Below are 19,822 nucleotides of genomic sequence, written 5' to 3'. Positions count from 1 at the left end.
ACAAATGTCACCAAATTCCAAAATACTTTAAAACAACCTGTATAATGTGATCAGAACAAAGTGTCTTGTTCTTTAGCTGTTATAAATGATCATGGGGAAAATTGGCAACGCAAAACATAAGAGCTTGGCTATTTGCCTTTTAGATTTGGCCCAAAACAAACTCTTAAACACAATCTTATTTGCACCCTTAAATAATGTGATAAATACAATCTACAAACTGACATTCAAACAGATGCAGAAACTTATTTATAACACTAATGGAACATTTTATGTAGGAAATCATTCTGGTTTATCTTGACTTTGTTATATGAAATCATACAAACCATGGGTTTGTTTGTTAAACAATTTTCAATAATTTTGCCTTTCAAGGCAGAGGTTATATGATCATACAAGTAGTCCTTGACTTACTACCACAACTGAGCTCAAAATTTGTTGCTAACTGAAACAGTTGTTAAATGACTTTTGCCCAATTTTACAACCTTTTTTTGCCACAGTTGTTAAATGAATCACTGCCACTAGTTTAGTAGTCTATAGTTCAAGTATGCAGTCCTAAGCTTATTTACCTATGAGCCAGCTCTACTGAACTCATAGACTTTACTTTTAAATAGAACTGAAGATTCTGGCATTTTCATTTCCCTGGCTGGGTCTTTTGTTCAGCTTTTAACTGCAGACACTTTAAAAACAGATTAAATTTCCTCCTCTTAAATTTGGTTTGGTTTGGATGAGGATGGACAGTTTTGAAATTAAAAATCTCTTTTGAATCCCATTACAATCCAATATGTATAAAACTTCCTTGAAGGCAAATCTTCCTGTGTTCAACGAAGCTTACTCCTAGATACACTATTAGTGAACTATTCAAAAAACACATTAATTCTTAGTTAGTTGAATTAACCTAATTGCTTGGGTTCCCACAAGTTAAGAAACCATAAATTAGCCACCCTAGACTGTTGTTCCAACTTAGTAGGCTTGATTGAATATCTCTCACACTGCAAAAAGATACATTGTTTCTAGTAATTAGTAGACCCCCACATCTCTAGCTCGCTTACCTGTTTTAATTCTATATTCATACATTGTAATAAACCACTGTTTATTTAACCATGATTTATAAAATAATTGGCAGTTCATATAGCATACTAAATCATAAAACATGCTTTATGAGCCATTAATGACTTCATTTTTATGACATGAGTCACATATAAACCCTCTTCTGACTTATGCTGTATGGATCCAGCCTCAGGGCAAAAAGTAATAGTTTATATATTTCAACATGGTACATAACAATTCAAGAGATAATTAAAAGATTAGAACAGTCAATCATTGCAAATAATCACATAATAAACTACAATTCCACAAGAACCCATTAAAACTATTTAGTATTAAAATTAATGATACATGGAATCTCATACCCTAGCAAATAGTTGTACAATGAATAATGAAAAATCCATACCATAATGAAAATAATGAAAAATTCATAAACAATAAACATGTTATAGTTTAGATTTCACTTGTTTAGGGCCAGATTTTACAATATTATCCTACCTGTGTGGCCACCTTCTGCTGTATTTTGACTGAAATGTATTTTCAACTCTTATTCAAGATGGGATAATTGATTGTTGTCCAAAGAGCCTTAGGATGCTCATTCCATAGTCTAGAAGCAGGTTCTGGAAAACCCCAAGTCACAAGGTCTCAGGGGAAGTAAGTCCCAACCCGAAGCACTTGTGAACCTCGCTGAACCACCTGAACATGTTGTATCAAAAAATAAGAGATGATGCAGGATCGGGTCATAAGACCCTTAGAAATAAAACCAACCATTTGAGTGTGTTGCGCCTTTGTTCTTACAGGAAGCCAATGAATGAAATATTTGTCAAGGAAATCTCTCAAATCAATTCTAGCAATATCACTTGCTTTAAGCCAAATTAATAATCTTTTTTTTCTCTCTGATTTTTTTTTGGGGGGGGGGTGGGAGGATTTTTAAGTTAAGGAAATTGGAAGAGCAAGAAGGAACAAGGAGAAGGAATAAGCAAGGCGGACCAAGGAGAGCCAGTTTGGTCTACTATAGGGATGTCAAATTGGCGGCCCATGGGCCGGATGTATCACACATAGGCCACACCCACCCCAGCTCTGCAAAGGCAAAAAAATGTCATGATATATCACATGATGTGATCAAATTTGACACACATGATCTAGGAGTTAAGGCATATATACATACATAATTGTCTTTTCAGGAACTGGAGCCAATGCAGCAGGAGGCTAGAGTAAACCTTTGCTCTCCTTATTTTCTTCCAATATGATGGAATGTTAAAGGAAAAAAACAAAATGTGGTATACTGGGGAACTTTACTTCATATCTGATCCAATCTCTCATCTTGATATTCCAGAGGCTACAAGGGAGATTAATCTCAAAGTAATCCTCTCTTGGGTTCAGACGAAACAGATTTTCCAGAGTCAGCTACCAGTAAGTAGCCCAATGGCAAATTTGGAAACAAGGTGTGTCATTAACACATTTCACCTCATTTTATCCATAAAAATGGTCAATGACCTGCCTTAGTAAATTGTAGGTACCTGAGTTAAGCTTCCGAATCCTGGTTTGTTTGATCATAGTTAACAGAATACATCACAAGTTGCTCGGTTTAAGCAACATGTACTAAGCCAAAAAAAAAAAAGTATATCTTACAACCCACATTATAGCAGAAAAGTGAGAAACCCATGTCCAAAGTCAACCCCAACTTGAAGGCACCATTTTAAAAAATGGCTGCCGTAATAGGTGTAGCAAGTCATAAAACAACTTATTACTACACTGTAAGGTCCCCATTAACCCTGTTTAGTGTTACCTGTACTGGGGAGCCCATTTCCAATCAAAGCATTGGAGCATAGTTGCATATTATTTCCCTCGCCCCAAGAAATGCCCAGGGCACATTTTGATCAATAAAAAAAGTTAAGAGGCTAGTTCAGCACACCTATTTTTTTATTATTTTTGATTATTATTATTTTGATTATTATTTTTAAAAAACAAAAACTATTTAAAAAAACAAAACAAAGAGCACTAGCTCCCAAGCAGTTACCTGGAACTCTGCCCCCAGGGTGCTCCATGGCCCTAGACTAAGGAACAAATTCTGTTGGCTCCTCAAGTCTCACCCTGCGTTTCTACTCCTATTTTAAAGTCCTTTCTCCTCAGCATCTCAAGACTAGCACCTCCAGCGCCAGGCAAGATGCGCCGCTGCAACGGCCAACCTCCCTGGCCTCGTCGCCCCGCCGTCTTTTCCCAAGTCCCTACCTGGTGCTTCCCGAACTACAGCTCCCAGGATGCGCCGGTGATTTCTCCCCTCAAGCCAGTGAGCTGGGGGAGAGTTGATGTAATGCGGTGAAGTCACAAAGCCCTTGGGGATGGGGGAAGAGAGCGAAGGGGGGGAGGGAGGAGAGAGAGAGAGAGAGATGCACGATGGTGGCTGCAAGAGCAGAAGCGCCTGCCACGCTACCGCGGCGCTCGGGAGAGGCGTGAGGAGGAGGAGGTGGGGGGGGGGGATAGATAAATAAAACCTGGCTTCATTTAGCAGCCCACCCGCCCGTCCGCCAAGCTTCGAAGCAGCGGCAGGTCTCCGGGCGAGGCAGCTGAAGCGCCGGGACCGCGGCCTCTCCCTATTCTTTTCGCCCAAGAAGTGGCCCAGGTCTGGAGACGCTCTCTGCCTTCCGCCCAGCCTGGAAGTCGTGAGGAGCCGGGAATGCCTCGGCGGCGCCGCTTTTTCCTTCTCCTTCTCCTCTGACCGGGCTCGGCTCCCTCCTTCGGCCCATGGCTCCCCGCCGCTAAAATAACGACAGCTCCTCCCGCCCACCCGCCTCCTCCAAAGGTGGTGTTGCGTTGTGGGTTTTTTTTTAATTATTATTTTTTAAAAAAAAACCTCCCCGAGGTGGGAAGAAAGGTGTCCGCCGCCCCCGCCCAACCAGCCGCGCGCCCTCGGTCCGCCGACGCCGATCCGCCCCGCTTGGCCGTCGAGATGGCGGACCCAGCCGAATGCAGCATCAAAGTGATGTGCCGGTTCCGACCCCTCAACGAGGCGGAGATCCTGCGCGGGGACAAATTCATCTCTAAATTTAAAGGCGAGGACACGGTCGTCGTCGGGGTAAGTCTCTCTACCCCTCTCCGCCCCCCCCCCGGGCCGCTTTTTGGCGTTTGCTTTTATGCAGTTGCATTTTGTCTTTTCTTTGCTCGGCTCCGAACTCTCTTCTTTCGGGCAGGCTACGGGGAGACCTGGCGAATTTGTCTCTCCCCCCCCCTCATCTCCAAGTCCCTTTAGGTTTACTCCGGGCCCCCCTGAATGGCGTGCCGCTGCACCGCATTGTACTCCCTCCTCCGTCCATTGTTCCCAACATTAGCTGCTCTAGTGTGTGTGTGTGTGTGTGAGAGAGAGAGAGAGTGAATGTCGGTTGGAAGTTCTCCAAGACTTCTTTCACCTTGAGCACCAAATTTGGCTAAGAGAAGGATGGGGGGGGGGGGGAAAGGAAACTCTCTGTACTGCCTGCTTTACCCCCCTCCCCCCGTCCCAACCCCGAACTTGGAAATTGGGTTAAACTCACAAAGGACAAGAACTCTGTTTTCCATAGCAGGAATGAAAAGCTTTGGATAAGAAGTGGGTCTACGTGGCAGGTGTTTCTAAAAACAAATGGGTTTTGTGGTGCAGTGTGAAATAACTTGGGTGTTTCGGATGGGTGCAAAGTTTCCTTGTTTTGGTGTGAGCGTGGGTCTAGAGACAGTCACAAAGAGTCGTGTGGTGCAAAGAATAATCTTTATTGGGGCCCCAGTATTTGTAGTATACAACCACGCTGGGAGATGCTCAAAGTATTCTTGGTTTGATGGGTTTGATGGAGCTGGATATCAGTGGGGGAATGTGTCATGTGAAACACACGTTTCTAATGTTAATTTCATTTGCACATTTTACTGAATTATTTAAGGTTTCAGTAAAGTCCAGAATGAGTTCCACTGAAACTCAGCTTATTTATGAGTAGACATAGCTTGGATTGCATTGGTAAACAGCAGGGTGAAGGCCAACGCATGGGCAAAGTATATTCTACATACTGATTTGGATGACTTCTGCAGGGGGGAATCTTTCTTGAAAAGTGCTCCAGAGCTGAATTTCCTGCTTTCATAATTGCAGCAAAAGCACCGGTGGGGAACTGAAGGGAGTCAGCCTCAATTGACTCTTTCATCTGCCTTCCCTCATTGCTACTGCAGTCTCCAATCCTGAGCATTGATCAAGCTGATGTCATCTGGATCACTGGGCATGCTCATTTGCTTGTTCCCTGACGTATTTAATGGATTGGCAGGTGGAGAGAAATTGCTGAGCAAATTACAAGAGGGTAGAATAATTCCCTCCTTCTCACCTTCATATCCACCCTTCTGCCATTTCAGCTTGATCTGGTGCCTTGTGTCGGATCAGCACTAACTTCAGTTAAAAGCCTGCCAAGCTGCAGTCTCTGCAGATAAAAGCAGGATGTATATACTCTATCCAGTGATAGTCTTTAGTTGTCTGCTATGTTCATTTCCTTGTCTTGCAGTACAATCAATGGAGAATCTCCTTCTCTTAGGAGAAATTCTACTTCTTATCAGCTCATGTAATTTGGATTAACAGCCTTGGCTAATAGTGTTAATTTGTCTGAAATATGCTGGAGGAACTTTTGATTTTTGATTTTATTTGTTAGAATTGGTAGCATCCCAATAGGTAAATAATGGGCTTGTTGTGTGAATCATTTAATCCGCTACTACAAATTAAAACAACTATAAGTCTCACTTCAAGTTCGAATGAGATGATTAGTAATGGAAAGATTACTTTTTGGAAACTTGTTTTGTCTTCTTGGTAATGCATAGTTATATGTGCATAAGAAAATGATTGCTCTCTTAATGTATTGCGGTATATGCTAGAGAACCTTTAGATTGGTTTCACAATTTCATTTTAACCTGGATGCAGTTTGCTTTTTCTTGAGCCACTAGTAATTGAAAATTTGTAGCCAACATTTAACCTCCCATTTCAAAGGAACTCTATAGACTTACAAAAAACCACAATGGTATTTCTTTATTTTTATTTATTATTAAATCTCTTTGCCACCCATCTCACAGTGGGGCTTCTCTGGTCAGTATTGTGAGGTATAGTTTTAAAATGTGCATTCAGGGGCATCAAAAGTATTAGGTATTGTTAAAAGTAATGGCTGCGCCTATCATGCTTAGAGAGTTTTGTAACCTTTGGCAAAAACCCAGGGCTGATTTAAAAGAAAGGAAAAAAAATGTCCTTGTCTCCCAAAGTAGAATCTGGAGACATTCACTATAGCTATAAATTTGGGAGACTTTGGGCTAACTGTAACATTTTTTATACAACATGTAATTAAAATGTCTTCACGTGTCATGACAGCTGCCAATTTAGACAGTTTTAACAAGGAACTAAAGAAATGAATGGAAGATAAATTTATCTGTCGCTGGTAAGTTTGATAGCTTGCATGCCTTAACTAACAGTTGCTAGAGTTCATCTGTGAAGGGGGATTTATCAGTTTTTCATCCATTCATGAACCCCAGAGGCTGAGCTGGCTTGCTTCTGAGCGAATCTAAATAGGCTTTTGACACAACCGAAGGTTGGGACATTTAAATGGTCTGTTGGATAGTCCTACTGCAGTGTTTCTCAACCTTGACAATTTTAAGGCATGTGGACTTTAACTCCCAGAATTCCACAGCCAGCATTGCTGGCTGTGGAATTCTGGGAGTTGAAGTCCACATGCCTTAAAATTGTCAAGGTTGAGAAATATTGTCCTACTGAGTCAGTGATAACGTGTGCAATAAAGTGTTTTGCTGGTAGAGGACAATATTTGTAGCTCAGGCTTGAAATGAGGGGTCCTTGGTGCTCTATGTGCTTGGTTGTTTTGTTGAAGTGCACTGATGATGTTACCTTAGTTTGGATAATGAAATGTCTGCAAGAAAACAACCAAGCTCAGAGAACACCAAGGGCATTCAAAGTATTTTTTGCTTAATCTTATGATGTGAAAACCTAGTTCCTGCCCCATTGAAGGAGTCCTTTTAAAACCATCTGTCCAATTCAAGTGTGGTTTGTTTTTCTCTCACGTTAGAATATATTTGTTATTTTATATTCTGGTTATCTAGTAAAGAGATAGATTTCTATTCTTTCTATTAAGCATTTGTTCATCACAACCAGTTTAAACATTTGTATTAACTCTTCACCCCTCTTTAGTTTACAATTAATGATCTTTTCGTCCCATCTGCTATTTACACACAAATTCATAAAGCATAATCTTTTCAGTCCTACTGTCAGCAGGAAGTCCATTAAGGGTTACTAGAAATAAAAACACATTTTAACCTTCATAAAATAAACCAACTTTATGATCCTTTTTATTTTTAACAGTTGTAATCTTTAGTCTGTTCAAATAATATCACAGAATTTGATTTCATTTCTTTTTTGTGCCTTTTCACAAGATTCTTCAAAGCCTTAACCAAGCCTCTTTTGTAAATCCAATATATAAAATATCCAGGTCAGTTTTTTAGTTTATTATTTCATTTTCCATTTTGATTTTTAAAACATCAACTGGTTTCTTTTGTATGCTTAGTATGATATCCTTTTCTATGCTTTCATATAAGCATAGGTTCCATGCTTATAACCTGTCTTTGGAGATCTACTTTTGATGCCATCTCTGCCTTAACAAATAAAACTTGATCTTCATCTGCTTTTTCTTTCATTACATCTTTTGGCTATAGTCTATCCATAGAAGCAAACATCACTATGATACTAAGTTCTAATTCCATTTTTCAAAAGTGTCATTCATTCAATGTTATGTTTGGTATCATTTTATATATCACAATTAATTAGCTGTTATTGTATTTTTTCTCCTTTAACTAAAATCTTTAGTTCCTTCTAGTGACCAATTTTTAAAATTACTTAACTTTGTTTTGTCTTGCAAATGTCCAAACAAATATTTTTCCATGGGAAGGATTCTTTATGATTAATTCCAAAATTGTATTCCTTATTTATCTGGACCTTTAATCCATTTGTAACTTTCTAGGATCGAAGTGTTATTTAGCTTTTTGCTGTTTATTTTTTTTCCAAATTATTACAATTTTCTTTCACTAAGGATTGAAGTAAAACTTACCTATTTTTAGACTTTTTGAGCAAAAGCCTTCTAATATGTTAAAAGTAGCTAACAAGCAATTTACAAATGTAATTACGGTCAAAGTTTGCGAACTTAGTGTGCTTTAGAAAATGCCAACCACAGTTGTGAGTAAGATGGCTATTCCCATCTCCCAGTGTTTGAAGCCTGCTGGGGATTGCTGTCTTGCAGTTTACTTGTAAGGAGCATATGTTTGGAGCGCATGTGGATGATCTCCCATCCTCTCCTTATCCAAAATGGTTCAAAATAACTGTTGTTGTCATCTCCACTTTTCATAGAGCTGACTTCTGTCCTCATTTTTTTCCTCTCTTAGGTTCAACTTTTGCGGGATAAAGGAATTTATTTATTCCTTTTCATGGAGTAGATAATAATGTTTGGATTTTCTTTTGCCCTGTTTGCTTTAGCCACCTTCCCACTTCTAACTTTACAAGCAGGCCTGCCATGCTGTATTTAGGAACATGTCACTTATATTTGGCTCCTTTTTCTGACCTAGTTATCATCCCTGCTTCCTTATCTAACATTTATTGCTGTCTCTCCTCTTCATTCTTTAGCATTAATTTTCACTTGCAGCTTCTTCAATTTATAATGTAATTATGCTCCTACCTCTTAATCTATTTCTTGTTTATATATAATTATCTTTTTTCCTGATAGAACAGTACAATTATTTTGAATTTTGGTTACATCAGAGACGGTTCCTTTTCATACCATTATTTTCTGGCAATGCATGTTGGGTGAATTTGATGCTCAGTTGCAGAAGTTAAAATCTTCTGGTCAGTTCCAGTAAATCAGGAGTGTCAAACTCACAACATCACGTGACATATCGCGACGTATCATGACTTTTTTTCCCACTGTCAGCAATGGGCTGGGTGCGGTTTCGCCATGAAGCATCCGGCCCATGGGCCGGCAGTTTGACACCCCTGTAGTAAATGGTCTAATTTTTTAAAAAAAAGATTGTTTAAATTGCTGAAAGAAAATAAATTGCCCGTGGTTATTTGAACCATCTTGGGTTGAGGCTCTATAAATACTCACTGGAATACTTGCTGAATAAACTGTCTAGGACAAGAATGAGATCTAGAAAAAATCTTTAGTACTGACCTAAACAGTAAATATGCCAGATTATTCCGTGCTTATCAGTAGCATTAAAATGGAGATAGACCTTTATAATATATTTATCTTCTTTTATTAATGATTGTTAGATTCTGTGATTCTGTGCTAATGAGCCATGAATGAAATAAGCTTGCATAGATTGCTCGTTATTATTTTTTACTCAAGTTTGTGAGTAATTAATTGTTGATCAACTGCCTTATTAGAAACAGCTTTCATTGTATAGTGTATATCCACCAGTTATGAAAGTAGTCTGACACCATGTTACTCTGGCATTATCTAGCCAACATTAGTCAACAATAAAAAAGTAAGCAGGCTCACTCTTGTTTGTCCTAAAAGTATTGTGGAAGAAAGTAAAAGCAAGCTACTTCAATATTGTTGCCAAGAATTGCTCAACGCCAACCCCTCCCCCCCCCCATGTATGAAAGGAGCATCCTGAGCTCAACTCAACATGAGGATGTTTTTACTTTTTAAATTGCATTTGATTTTGCCTTTTAATACAGTTACTTTAGGATTACTAACGTTTAGAAATGTGATTCTTAACAGTTGCTGTCACTGGAGAAGCTGATCACAGGAGCACTTGTATTTTCTCATTAAGCATCCAACTGAATAGATGTATTAACATATTAAGTTTTAACATGTTAAAGGAAATTACACAAAGTTATCTCTTTTGAGAGTGGTCATTATTATAAACCTTAAAAAATAAATGTAAATACTCCGGATGCAACCTATACTTTCAAATTCCTTTGTTTTTTTGTAATTTTTGTTTCACAGAAGATGCAAAAAAGAAATTCCCAGTATACTGCTTTCATTGTATCCACTAATTATCTTGGAACATCCAATATTGCAGACTCCCCATTGTGACAAAGGGGAACTCTTGCTGAATCTAATGAAACTTCCAAATAGACATATTTAGGGTTGCGTTATAGTGGGTGTATCTCATCATAATTCAAATAAACATATGTAGGATTGGTTTATATGGATGAGTGATAGCAGTATATATTGTTTGGAATATATAATTACACCTACCTGGATGCTTGGCTTGCTTTAGTCTTACTGTTTCCATGGTTTGGAATGTTGGCAGTTTTACCATATTTTTACTACAGTTCTGAATTTTATAATGTAAGCTTTGGAAAGACACTCTTGCAAGATGGAAATGTAAAACTTTGTGTGTTGAAATATTGTATTTTTACATCATTAGTTTTTATTTTATTTTTTTAAAGAAAGCAATTTTTCATATTTGAAAGCAATTTTGGAGACAGAAAATCTTTTGAATTCATGAGAAATACATTTTATAATATGAAGTCCAAGCTTTAAAAACCCATTTATTAATGCAAACACATTAAAAAGTAACATGTATCTTACGGAATACATGCTATCTCCTTAAATGTTGATATATACATTTGTACATTGATTTGTAAATTTGGACAAATGAGTTATTTGTAAAAATAATAAAGGCAGGATACAAATAAATAAATGCAGTTTTTGTGGACAAAAGAGAATAAAAAAGTAGTGATCTGAGGAAATATAATATAACTGTTGGAGATAGTTGTAGTTTCAGTCTTTCTTGGCACAGCTGGACTGTAATCAAGTAAGCAAGTCCATAATAATCCAGGAACTCCTGTTAAATAATTTATGGTAGAAAATTAAAGAGGCCATTACACAGCAATCCTTGGATTTTTTTTTTCTGCATCAGGAAGCAAATTCTATTTATAATGAAATCAAAGTTAACATTTCTGCATCTCTTTTTGCTGCTTGATCCATGCTGCTTGATCTATGCAGTAGACTGAATGTTATATGAATGGATGGTGTTGTTTTCATTCCTCTCTCTTTTTTTTGGCAATTGACCAATGGCTGGTTTCCCCTGACTGTGTAAGAACTGACTCTCGCTCAGAGTTACCTGTAGATAAGAGAGAGTCACAAAACATATTGTATAAATGGCAGTGAATTTATGTAACATTCATTCATTGCTAAGATGCTACAAAACAGGGGTCTTCAAACTTGTCCCCTTTATGACTTGTGGACTTCAATTCCCAGAATTGGCTGAGGATTTCTGGGAGTTGAAGTCCACAAGTCATAAAAGGGACAAGTTTGAAGACCCCTACTACAAAACTTTGATGTTTTTGCTACTCATTTGGAAACTGTGCATTTAAATAGTTGGGCATGATGCCTTGCTCTGCTGACTTTTAAAGTTGCCTTTAGGATTTGCATTCTTCTTTGCTTTGTTAAACTTTGCATACGAACAAAAAAGGAAAGGATCAGAAAAGTTATTGCATTTCCTTGCATTGAATGTGATCTCTTTTCTTGCTCTCATATCAGACTAACCTCTATTTGTCAAGCATCAACAATGACTTGATATTAATTTACCCCACCAAGAAGCAATGATCTCTAATAACTCAGTAAGATCTAGCATTATTTCTGCAGTAGTGGATTCTAGCACTGAGCAAATGATTGGATTTCCTAGATCCCTCCCCCTGTAACCATTCTGTGATTCTTAAGTAATAGAAAATTATGAGCTTTACATTTTTAGATTTGTTTTGCAATTATTAAAACTTCATTTAACCAAAAACAGAGCACATTTAATGAAGGCCACAATTGGTTTTGAGTACATGTGTGAGATTCTCAGAATTTAACAGGAGCCTGTAGAATGCCTTTGGGTAATATATCTCAACAAGCAGACTGAAAACTAAGGTATATACAGATAGTCTTTGATTAACAACACATTTGGGACTGGAATTTCCTTTGCTAACTGATGCGGTCGTAAATCTTGGATGTCACATGATTGAGTTGCTTAGCATTGACAGTTCTGGCACTTCTAGTTGCCAATTTTAAGCAATTCCATCTCCCTTTGTTAAGCACAACATCATATGGTTGCCATTTATGACCTCCTGCCAGCTTCCCCACTGCCTTTATTTGTCAGAAGCCAGCAGTGAAAGTCAGAAATGGTGATCACAGGATGCTGTAATGTAATTCTGAGTCTAGTCACCAACTGCTCAGATTACAATCACATGACTGCAGGGACACTGCAATGGCCAGAACATATAGGACTGGTTATAAGTACCACTTGTTCAGTACCTCAGTAAATTTCGTCCCTGAACAAGTGGTCTTTAAGCGAGGATCACCTCTATTTTGGAACTCTGTGATACATCTAATTGATGCTGACTATTTATACGGTCTTTCCCAATCTAGTACCCTGCAGATTTGTTGGGTTTTAGCTGTTTAGGCGTTCCTTGCCTCCCTCATTTAAGCAGTTAACAAAATTACTATTAAAAAAAAGAAATTTTCTCTTAATGCTCTATACCAGGGGTGTCAAATTTGCAATGTCACGTGACGTGTTGCGACGTATTCTGACTTTTTTGCCATTTCCGGCAATGGGGTGGGCGTGGTTTCGCTATGATACATCCAGCATGCGGGCCGGCAGTTTGATACCCCTGCTATATACTGTATGCATGAATACTGCATTACACTTTTTTCTTCAGCATTTTATTTTTATAGGGGAGTTAAGCATTTTCTTTTGCAAAATTTATATGAAATGGCCTTGTCATGCTTGTAATAGTATGTACTTTACCTATCTAATATTGTAATTATATTACCTAATATCAACCTAAAGATTCCTTTGTTAGTACAGCAGACAATAACGTCTGGTTTTTCTCCCCCCCCCCCCCCGATGTACGTACAGGGCAGTTACAGTTCTACGATTACAAGTCTGCTTTTGTCCAGTGCTGTACCACAATGTGCTGGTCCTAGAATTGAGACAGCAGTTTTTCCTAATTGCACAATCCCCTTCAAACCAAAAGGGAAGTGGAAAATTTGGGCAGTGTTCTTAGGAGAAGTCCTTACAGTAGATTTCTTTAGTATATTATCCCCTGCTGAGTGCTGAGATTAGTACACAACTAAGATATAAAATACAGCTGTCTGGGAGGTTAAGAAGTGTAGTACAGTATCCAATTTTCAGTTCTCTTCAGCCCTACAGCTGCTGTTAGTAGAGCAAGTGTGTACACAATGAAAAAAACTGCAGTCCCGGGGTCTTGTATCACTGTGGCAAGTCTTTTGTCTGCATGAGAAAACAGAAGCCAAAGCAGAACGCTTGCTGGTACAGTGTAGCTAAGCAATTTTAGATCTGACTTAACTTACAGGGCCTATGATTAGCTGGCTATATATGTTAACTTCAGTTGTGAAACATGTTTTTAAATTTTCTTCTTTCACAGACAGCATTCTATACTTTGAAGCTGCTTCTGCGTAGCAGACAGAGCATGGACTACCATGGTTACAAGGAAAGGTGGAATAACATAGTTCCTTAGGAACAATTATCATTTTCTTTTTTCTTTTTTTAAAGGGTGCATGTGAGCCTTCCAGTTAGGTTTTTGATTCCTGGAGACTGCCTGGATTAATTCTTAAGAGTTTTCTTAGCAAGGTTTTTGGAAATCCCTTCCAACTCCGTTATTCTGCTCTACAGTGGTGTGCCATTTCCTTCTTCCTAGGGCTGAGAAAGAGTGACTGGCTTTGTGCTAACCCAGGACTAGAACACACAATCTTCTGGTTTGTAGCCTGATGCTGTAACTATTATCTTCTAGAACAGCGGTTCTCAACCTATGGGTCGCGACCCCATTTGGGGTCGATCTACCATTTCACGGGGGTCGCCAAGCAAGGCTGTCCACCATTTTTTTCCCCTTTTCCAGCAGGTGCCTTACCTCCCTTGGGCTGGGCCAGCTGGTGGCCCAGCCAGTGGTCGGCCTGCTCCGTCTCTGCCGCTTGCCAGCTATGCCTTGGCTAGCACAGGGGGCGGCACCACGCATGCGTGGCGCTCCCGGGTAGGGAAAGTCCTCGACTTACGACTGGTTTAGTCCTTGACTTACAACTGGTTTAGTCCTCGACTTACGACCGGTTGGGGTCGCGGCATTAAAAAGGTTGAGAACCACTGTTCTAGAAATAACGTATGTGTACTTGTAATGGCAACACAATAGTTTTGGTGACAAAGTGTCTGGCCTAATTAAAAAAGTCCAAATGGATGCATTGCTTTGTGCATCATACTCTTTACTGCATTCTGGAGGATTCTATATGTATATAAACACACACATACACACACACACACGTGTGTGTGTGTGTCTGCAGCCATTTGGTCAACAGTCTGACACTCCCTGTTGTCCTTCATGCCAAAAAGATTGTCCAACCCCATCATAAATGTAAGTAGCATTTCCTCTTCACAATACATTTGTCAACTTGTGTCATTTGGTAGTGATGAGAGTTGGACACCCCCTCCCCAGCCCAACTAAGAAATAATCTAGGAACACCCCAACTAAACTGGGTCAACAGCAGCCTGAGGCTAAAACAGCAAACACTTGACACACACAATGAGGAACCAGCTAGCAGCAATCAGGATTAACACATAACAATAAAAGTAATTAACACCTTTTAGGCAAGAAAAAGGAACTAACAATAGTCACAAACCAACAAATCAGAAAAGGCAGATTCAAACTCACCAATTAGAAATGATAAGTTTGTTACCAATCAGAAATGACAAGTTTGGAAACCACAAAAGGGTATAAAAACCCCTATTTAAAGATCACTCTGTCTAGCTAGCCGGGGACTCGAGCTGAATTGTCACTCAACGCTGATCCTCGAAATAAAACCTCTTTCTGGTAGCTGGCTTCATGATCTATTTCTTCTGCACTGCGCTGTCAAGGAGAATCCCGGCTGGAAGAACCGAACGGGGGAGTTCCTCCCAACAATCTGGCGACCTACGAAGGGACTTCCAGCTCACCCAGCCACCGGACCGGGCCCGGAAGAGTCATCACCCAGCCGGCAGCGGACACTTTGATCCGTGGGGAAGCCTCCTCGGACCCTGCCCGGTCGGCATCGGGTAGCAAAGGGAGTTTTTGAGTCTTACGCTCGAACAGCTACCAGGAAAGAGGGTAAGTGCCACCAAATTTAAATCTATTAGGTTAAAGGGTCTGGGGGAATGAAAGGAAGAATGCATGAGTGTGTATGTGAGGCATCCTCCTCTTAGAATCAGCTGGAGCTCGCTCCCTCCGTGTGCCCTCTAGCCGCACCCCGACCTGCTGCTAGCTCTAGTAGAGCCGTGACCGGTGGAATTCGGGAAAGCAAGGGGGGGCACCGGAGCGTGAGACCTTCTGGTGAGAGAGGAGGACCGAGCGGGCAGAGAAAGAGAGAGAAAACTCTATTCTGGGCAAGCCAGGACCCCTTCTGCCAGTAAATATTAAAGCAGTAGCCCCGAGCAGAGGTGGCCGCTCACCTCCGAGAATCTGTATTGGGAAAGAAGTCTCGCAAGGAGACTTCGACTGTGTATTGGGAAAGAAGTCTCGCAAGGAGACTTCGACTGTGTATTGGGAAAGAAGTCTCGCAAGGAGACTTCGACTGTGTATTGGGAAAGAAGTCTCGCAAGGAGACTTCGACTGTGTATTGGGAAAGAAGTCTCGCAAGGAGACTTCGACTGTGTATTGGGAAAGAAGTCTCGCAAGGAGACTTCGACTGTGTATTCGGGAGAAAGAAGTCTCGCAAGGAGACTTCGACTGTATTAGGAGAAAGAAGTCTTTCGACTGTATTAGGAGAAAGAAGTCTCGCAAGGAGACTTCGACTGTTAGTGCCCTTTAACATTGAAAGGAAAATCCCGTTATAAAAGAATGGGGAGTTCCAATTCAAGGGCTGAAGTGGGTTTAAAACCCCGTTATAAAAGGTTGGGGAGTTCCAATTCAAGGGCCGAAGTGGGTTTCCCAGTTGAGAGCTTGCTCGAAGCCTGGGACAGGAATCAGCTTCCTGTCTAGGCTGGAATGAAGAAGAAGCGATTAGGGGAATTATGTAGGAAATGGGCTTTGCTTAAAGATGACCGCGGGAGACAAATTTGGCCCGAAGGTGGCACCCTAGAAATCAGAATACTAAAAGAACTTAGGTCAAGGATAGAGCCAACCCAACTACCGTACTGGTATTGCTGGGTCGAACTGTCCAGACAGAGGAACCCGACCCAAGTCAACTTGGACCCCCAGCCTCCCTTAGATAACCCTGAACCGACCTTCATGGCCCCCTTGTTGAACAGGCCCATACCCGGGCGACCGAGGGGCCAGACAGGACACATTTTAACCCACACCCCTTTCTCCCCGTCCGATTTGGTTGTTTGGAAAAAGGATACTGCCACCTTTCGTGCGGATCCTCAAACCGTTATAGAGACCATAAAGTCTATTGTAGACACTCACAATTGGATTTTGCTGCTTCTGGTCTTTCCTAGCCGCAGAAAGGATCTGTTTGATTGGCAGAACCTGGACAGCATGGGGGTTGGCTAGAGCACAGAACCTTTTGTTAGGGAAAAGGGAGAGACTGTGTGAAAATAAAATGGAATGAGTGAATGAAAGAATTGGATTTGGGCAACTAGCTGGTAAGGCCCTGTAAGCAATGCAAAGTTAGGAAAGAAGTCTCACAAGGAGACTTCGACTGTGTAGTGTATGAAAGAAAGATAGACTTTGCTTAGGGCCTTGCTGGGAAACCAATTTGGCTAAATAAAGGTACTTAAAAGGGAAAATAAAAAATAATGATTCTCTCTCTCTCTCTTCTCTATGCAACCACATGGTATGTTTAAAATGTGTGCCTTCCCTAACTTGAGTTATCTGAAATTTATGGTGGGAATGACTAGGATGTGTAAAACTAAGTCTTCTGTTCTCTTGTCTTTGTGTATATATGTTTATCAAAGTCTGCGTGAGAGGTAAATGTGACTATTAACTGTTTCAAATCCAAAGGAAAAAGAATTTTAAATTCTGCTAGAAATTCTGCTTAAAATAAGCCACAAAAAGGAAATACCTCACTCTGTTTGTCTGGCCAACAAACAGAGTGAAGAAAAAGAATTGTGTTTGTTTGTTTGTTTGTTTTCCTCTTTCTCTCTGTGTACGCTCAAGAACAGCCTTAAGTTACCAGGAGGGATTGTTTTAAGTTTATCTGTTGGAAAAGTTTCACTTGCATTTACTGTATGTGTTTTATCTATCCTTTTCCTGAAAAATGTGTGTCTATCTACAAGAGCCTTTTGAAACTCAAGTCTGCTTGTGTGGGGAAATAATTTTTTTAAAGTTACTTTTCTTATCCTATCACTTACTGGTGAAACTACTATGAAGCTTTCTGAAACATAAGCATTTTCCAATCTCTAAAATAATGTTATCTATTTTAGAATAAATGTTAAAGGCAGATTCTCCTGCCCTTGGCAAGTTGCACATATTAAAATATTAGGCTTTTAAAATTATCTGGAGTTTTCAGCATTCTCAAACTGTCTGCAAGCTACCCCCCTTCCAATTTTTTTTCCTGCCCTTTCTTCTCCATACCTTTTGTCTGCCTCTCCTGGGAGAGTCCATCTAGAAAGGGGGGAGACCTTGTTCTTGTATCTTTCAGCCCTGAAACCCTCTCGCAAGCCTTTGGAAGCAGAACACACAGACCCAGATGCTGCCTCCATCCATGTGAGCCATGGAATTGAGTTTTGAATCCAGCCATCCACTAAAAAGCCACCATGCAATCTGGGTTGAACATCTTCCCAAGTCCTACCATTTACCCAGATGCCTGTGAGAGCTGCAGAAGGAAGGTGGTGCCATGTGAAGCCTCAGAAGAGAAAATTAGACTGTGGGGGGAGGATGGAAACTCATTGTAAACTTTTCTTTCTTGCCCCATTTGTATTGTAACAAGTCAGTTGAATGTATTAATGGAGAGATGGCATTTAGGAATAGGTGGCAGAACAAGTACTGAACACCTTGGACTTCTATCTGGTGGGAGGGAAAATTTATACAGAATGTTTGTATTGACTATTTTGTAAAAGTAGCTGCACATACATGCACACACACACACAGACACCATTCAGAATCACACTTGAGTCTATCCCCTCCACCTACCTTTAGTAAAGTTTCTCAGGCTGATTTTTTGCTCTATTGCACCAAAACTTTGTGGGACCAACTTCCAACAGATTCCAGGGGGGAGGGAACTAGGCCCCCTCAGGTGATTTGCAATTCATATGCCCTGACTAAGGAAGCAATAGGAAAAATCCCAAACTTATGCCCTGAATATTTTGCACTGTTGAGCTCAGAATGGGATTCCTGGAGCTCATTATGTGCAATTTAAAGAAAATTTAATAGCCTGGCAGTTGGGCATTATAAACCTGGATGCACTGAATTAAGAGCTAAGGCAGGAAACAACCCTTGAAACTGGGCAGCCAGTGGTCATGTACTAAGGAGAACCATGGCTGTGAAGAATTTTGGGGGGTATGCAAACCTGACTGGAAGCTAAAGGTGACATCCAACATTTAAGAGAACTAGCACAAAACATTGGGCACAACCAGTCATCCTGGGACCTTTCCTGGCTCTTTTCATGGTTACCAGACTTCCATTGGTTGAAAATTCTTATTGGTAGTATAATCACAGTCATAATAGGTGGAGCCCTCCTTTGTTGCCTATGCCAATTAATTCCTGTAGGGTTAAAATGCCTAAAGGTCTGCACAACTCCCATCAGAAGCAAGGGACAGAGCAAGAAAACATCTCTCATGATGTGCCAAATTGATCACCACTACCGTATATATGAACCAGTTGGGCTAATCACTGATACATCAGTAATAGCCCAAAATGGGGGAATTGATGAGAGTTGGACACCCCCTCCCCAGCCCAACTAAGAAATAATCTAGGAACACCCCAACTAAACTGGGTCAACAGCAGCCTGAGGCTAAAACAGCAAACACTTGACACACACAATGAGGAACCAGCTAGCAGCAATCAGGATTAACACAAACAATAAAAGTAATTAACACCTTTTAGGCAAGAAAAAGGAACTAACAATAGTCACAAACCAACAAATCAGAAAAGGCAAATTCAAACTCACCAATTAGAAATGATAAGTTTGTTACCAATCAGAAATGACAAGTTTGGAAACCACAAAAGGGTATAAAAACCCCTATTTAAAGATCACTCTGTCTAGCTAGCCGGGGACTCGAGCTGAATTGTCACTCAACGCTGATCCTCGAAATAAAACCTGTTTCTGGTAGCTGGCTTCACGATCTATTTCTTCTGCACTGCGCTGTCAAGGAGAATCCCGGCTGGAAGAACCGAACGGGGGAGTTCCTCCCAACAATCGTGACTGCTGATAGTAACTGATGGATAAAGAGGTCATTCTTACTTGCTTATAAAAAGCGAACATGAGAGAATCTATGGCTAGTTATAGAAGTTATGCTGAGACTACTAACTGTAGCAGCTGAATTCTAAGACCTATTGAAGGCTTTTAATAAGTGCCTTCACTAAAAAATTACAGAAGTGCAGTTTTAGAATTGATCATCATTAGAAGCTCCCTATAACTGGACAGCAAAAATAGAATATAAACTTCCCTTGAGTGCAATAAGAGTCAGCTCCTTTTTAAAAGAAGACAGGCCAATGTTATAATACCTGGTGTAATTGCTATGAGATGATTGACTGTATGACTGACTAGTTTGGGAAGTTAGTAAAGAAAGTAGTGTAAATAAAAATTAATCGGGAAGCATTGCCTTTCATCCCTAAATAAACAAAAATTAACTTCTATTTATTTAGTTACAGAAAATG

General features: G+C 40.1%; 1 protein-coding gene across 1 annotated transcript in view; it reads left to right on the top strand.

Annotated features, from left to right (window-relative positions):
- Positions 1-3,468: 3,468 nt before the first annotated feature.
- The window catches only part of KIF5C (kinesin family member 5C), a 116,712-nt gene continuing 100,358 nt past the window's right edge, over positions 3,469-19,822 (top strand). Inside the window, exon 1 of the mRNA XM_039327904.1 lies at positions 3,469-4,117. Within this exon, the coding sequence (XP_039183838.1) occupies positions 3,992-4,117 (126 nt within the window). The 5' untranslated portion in view covers positions 3,469-3,991. The remainder of the gene's footprint in view (positions 4,118-19,822) is intronic.

This window comes from Crotalus tigris, unplaced genomic scaffold (genome assembly GCF_016545835.1).
Source record: "Crotalus tigris isolate CLP2741 ecotype Arizona unplaced genomic scaffold, ASM1654583v1 scf7180000024369.3102671, whole genome shotgun sequence".
NCBI lineage: Eukaryota > Metazoa > Chordata > Lepidosauria > Squamata > Viperidae > Crotalus > Crotalus tigris.
The sequence above is the reverse complement of the archived record's forward strand: the minus strand, read 5'-3'. Positions and strand labels throughout refer to the sequence as shown.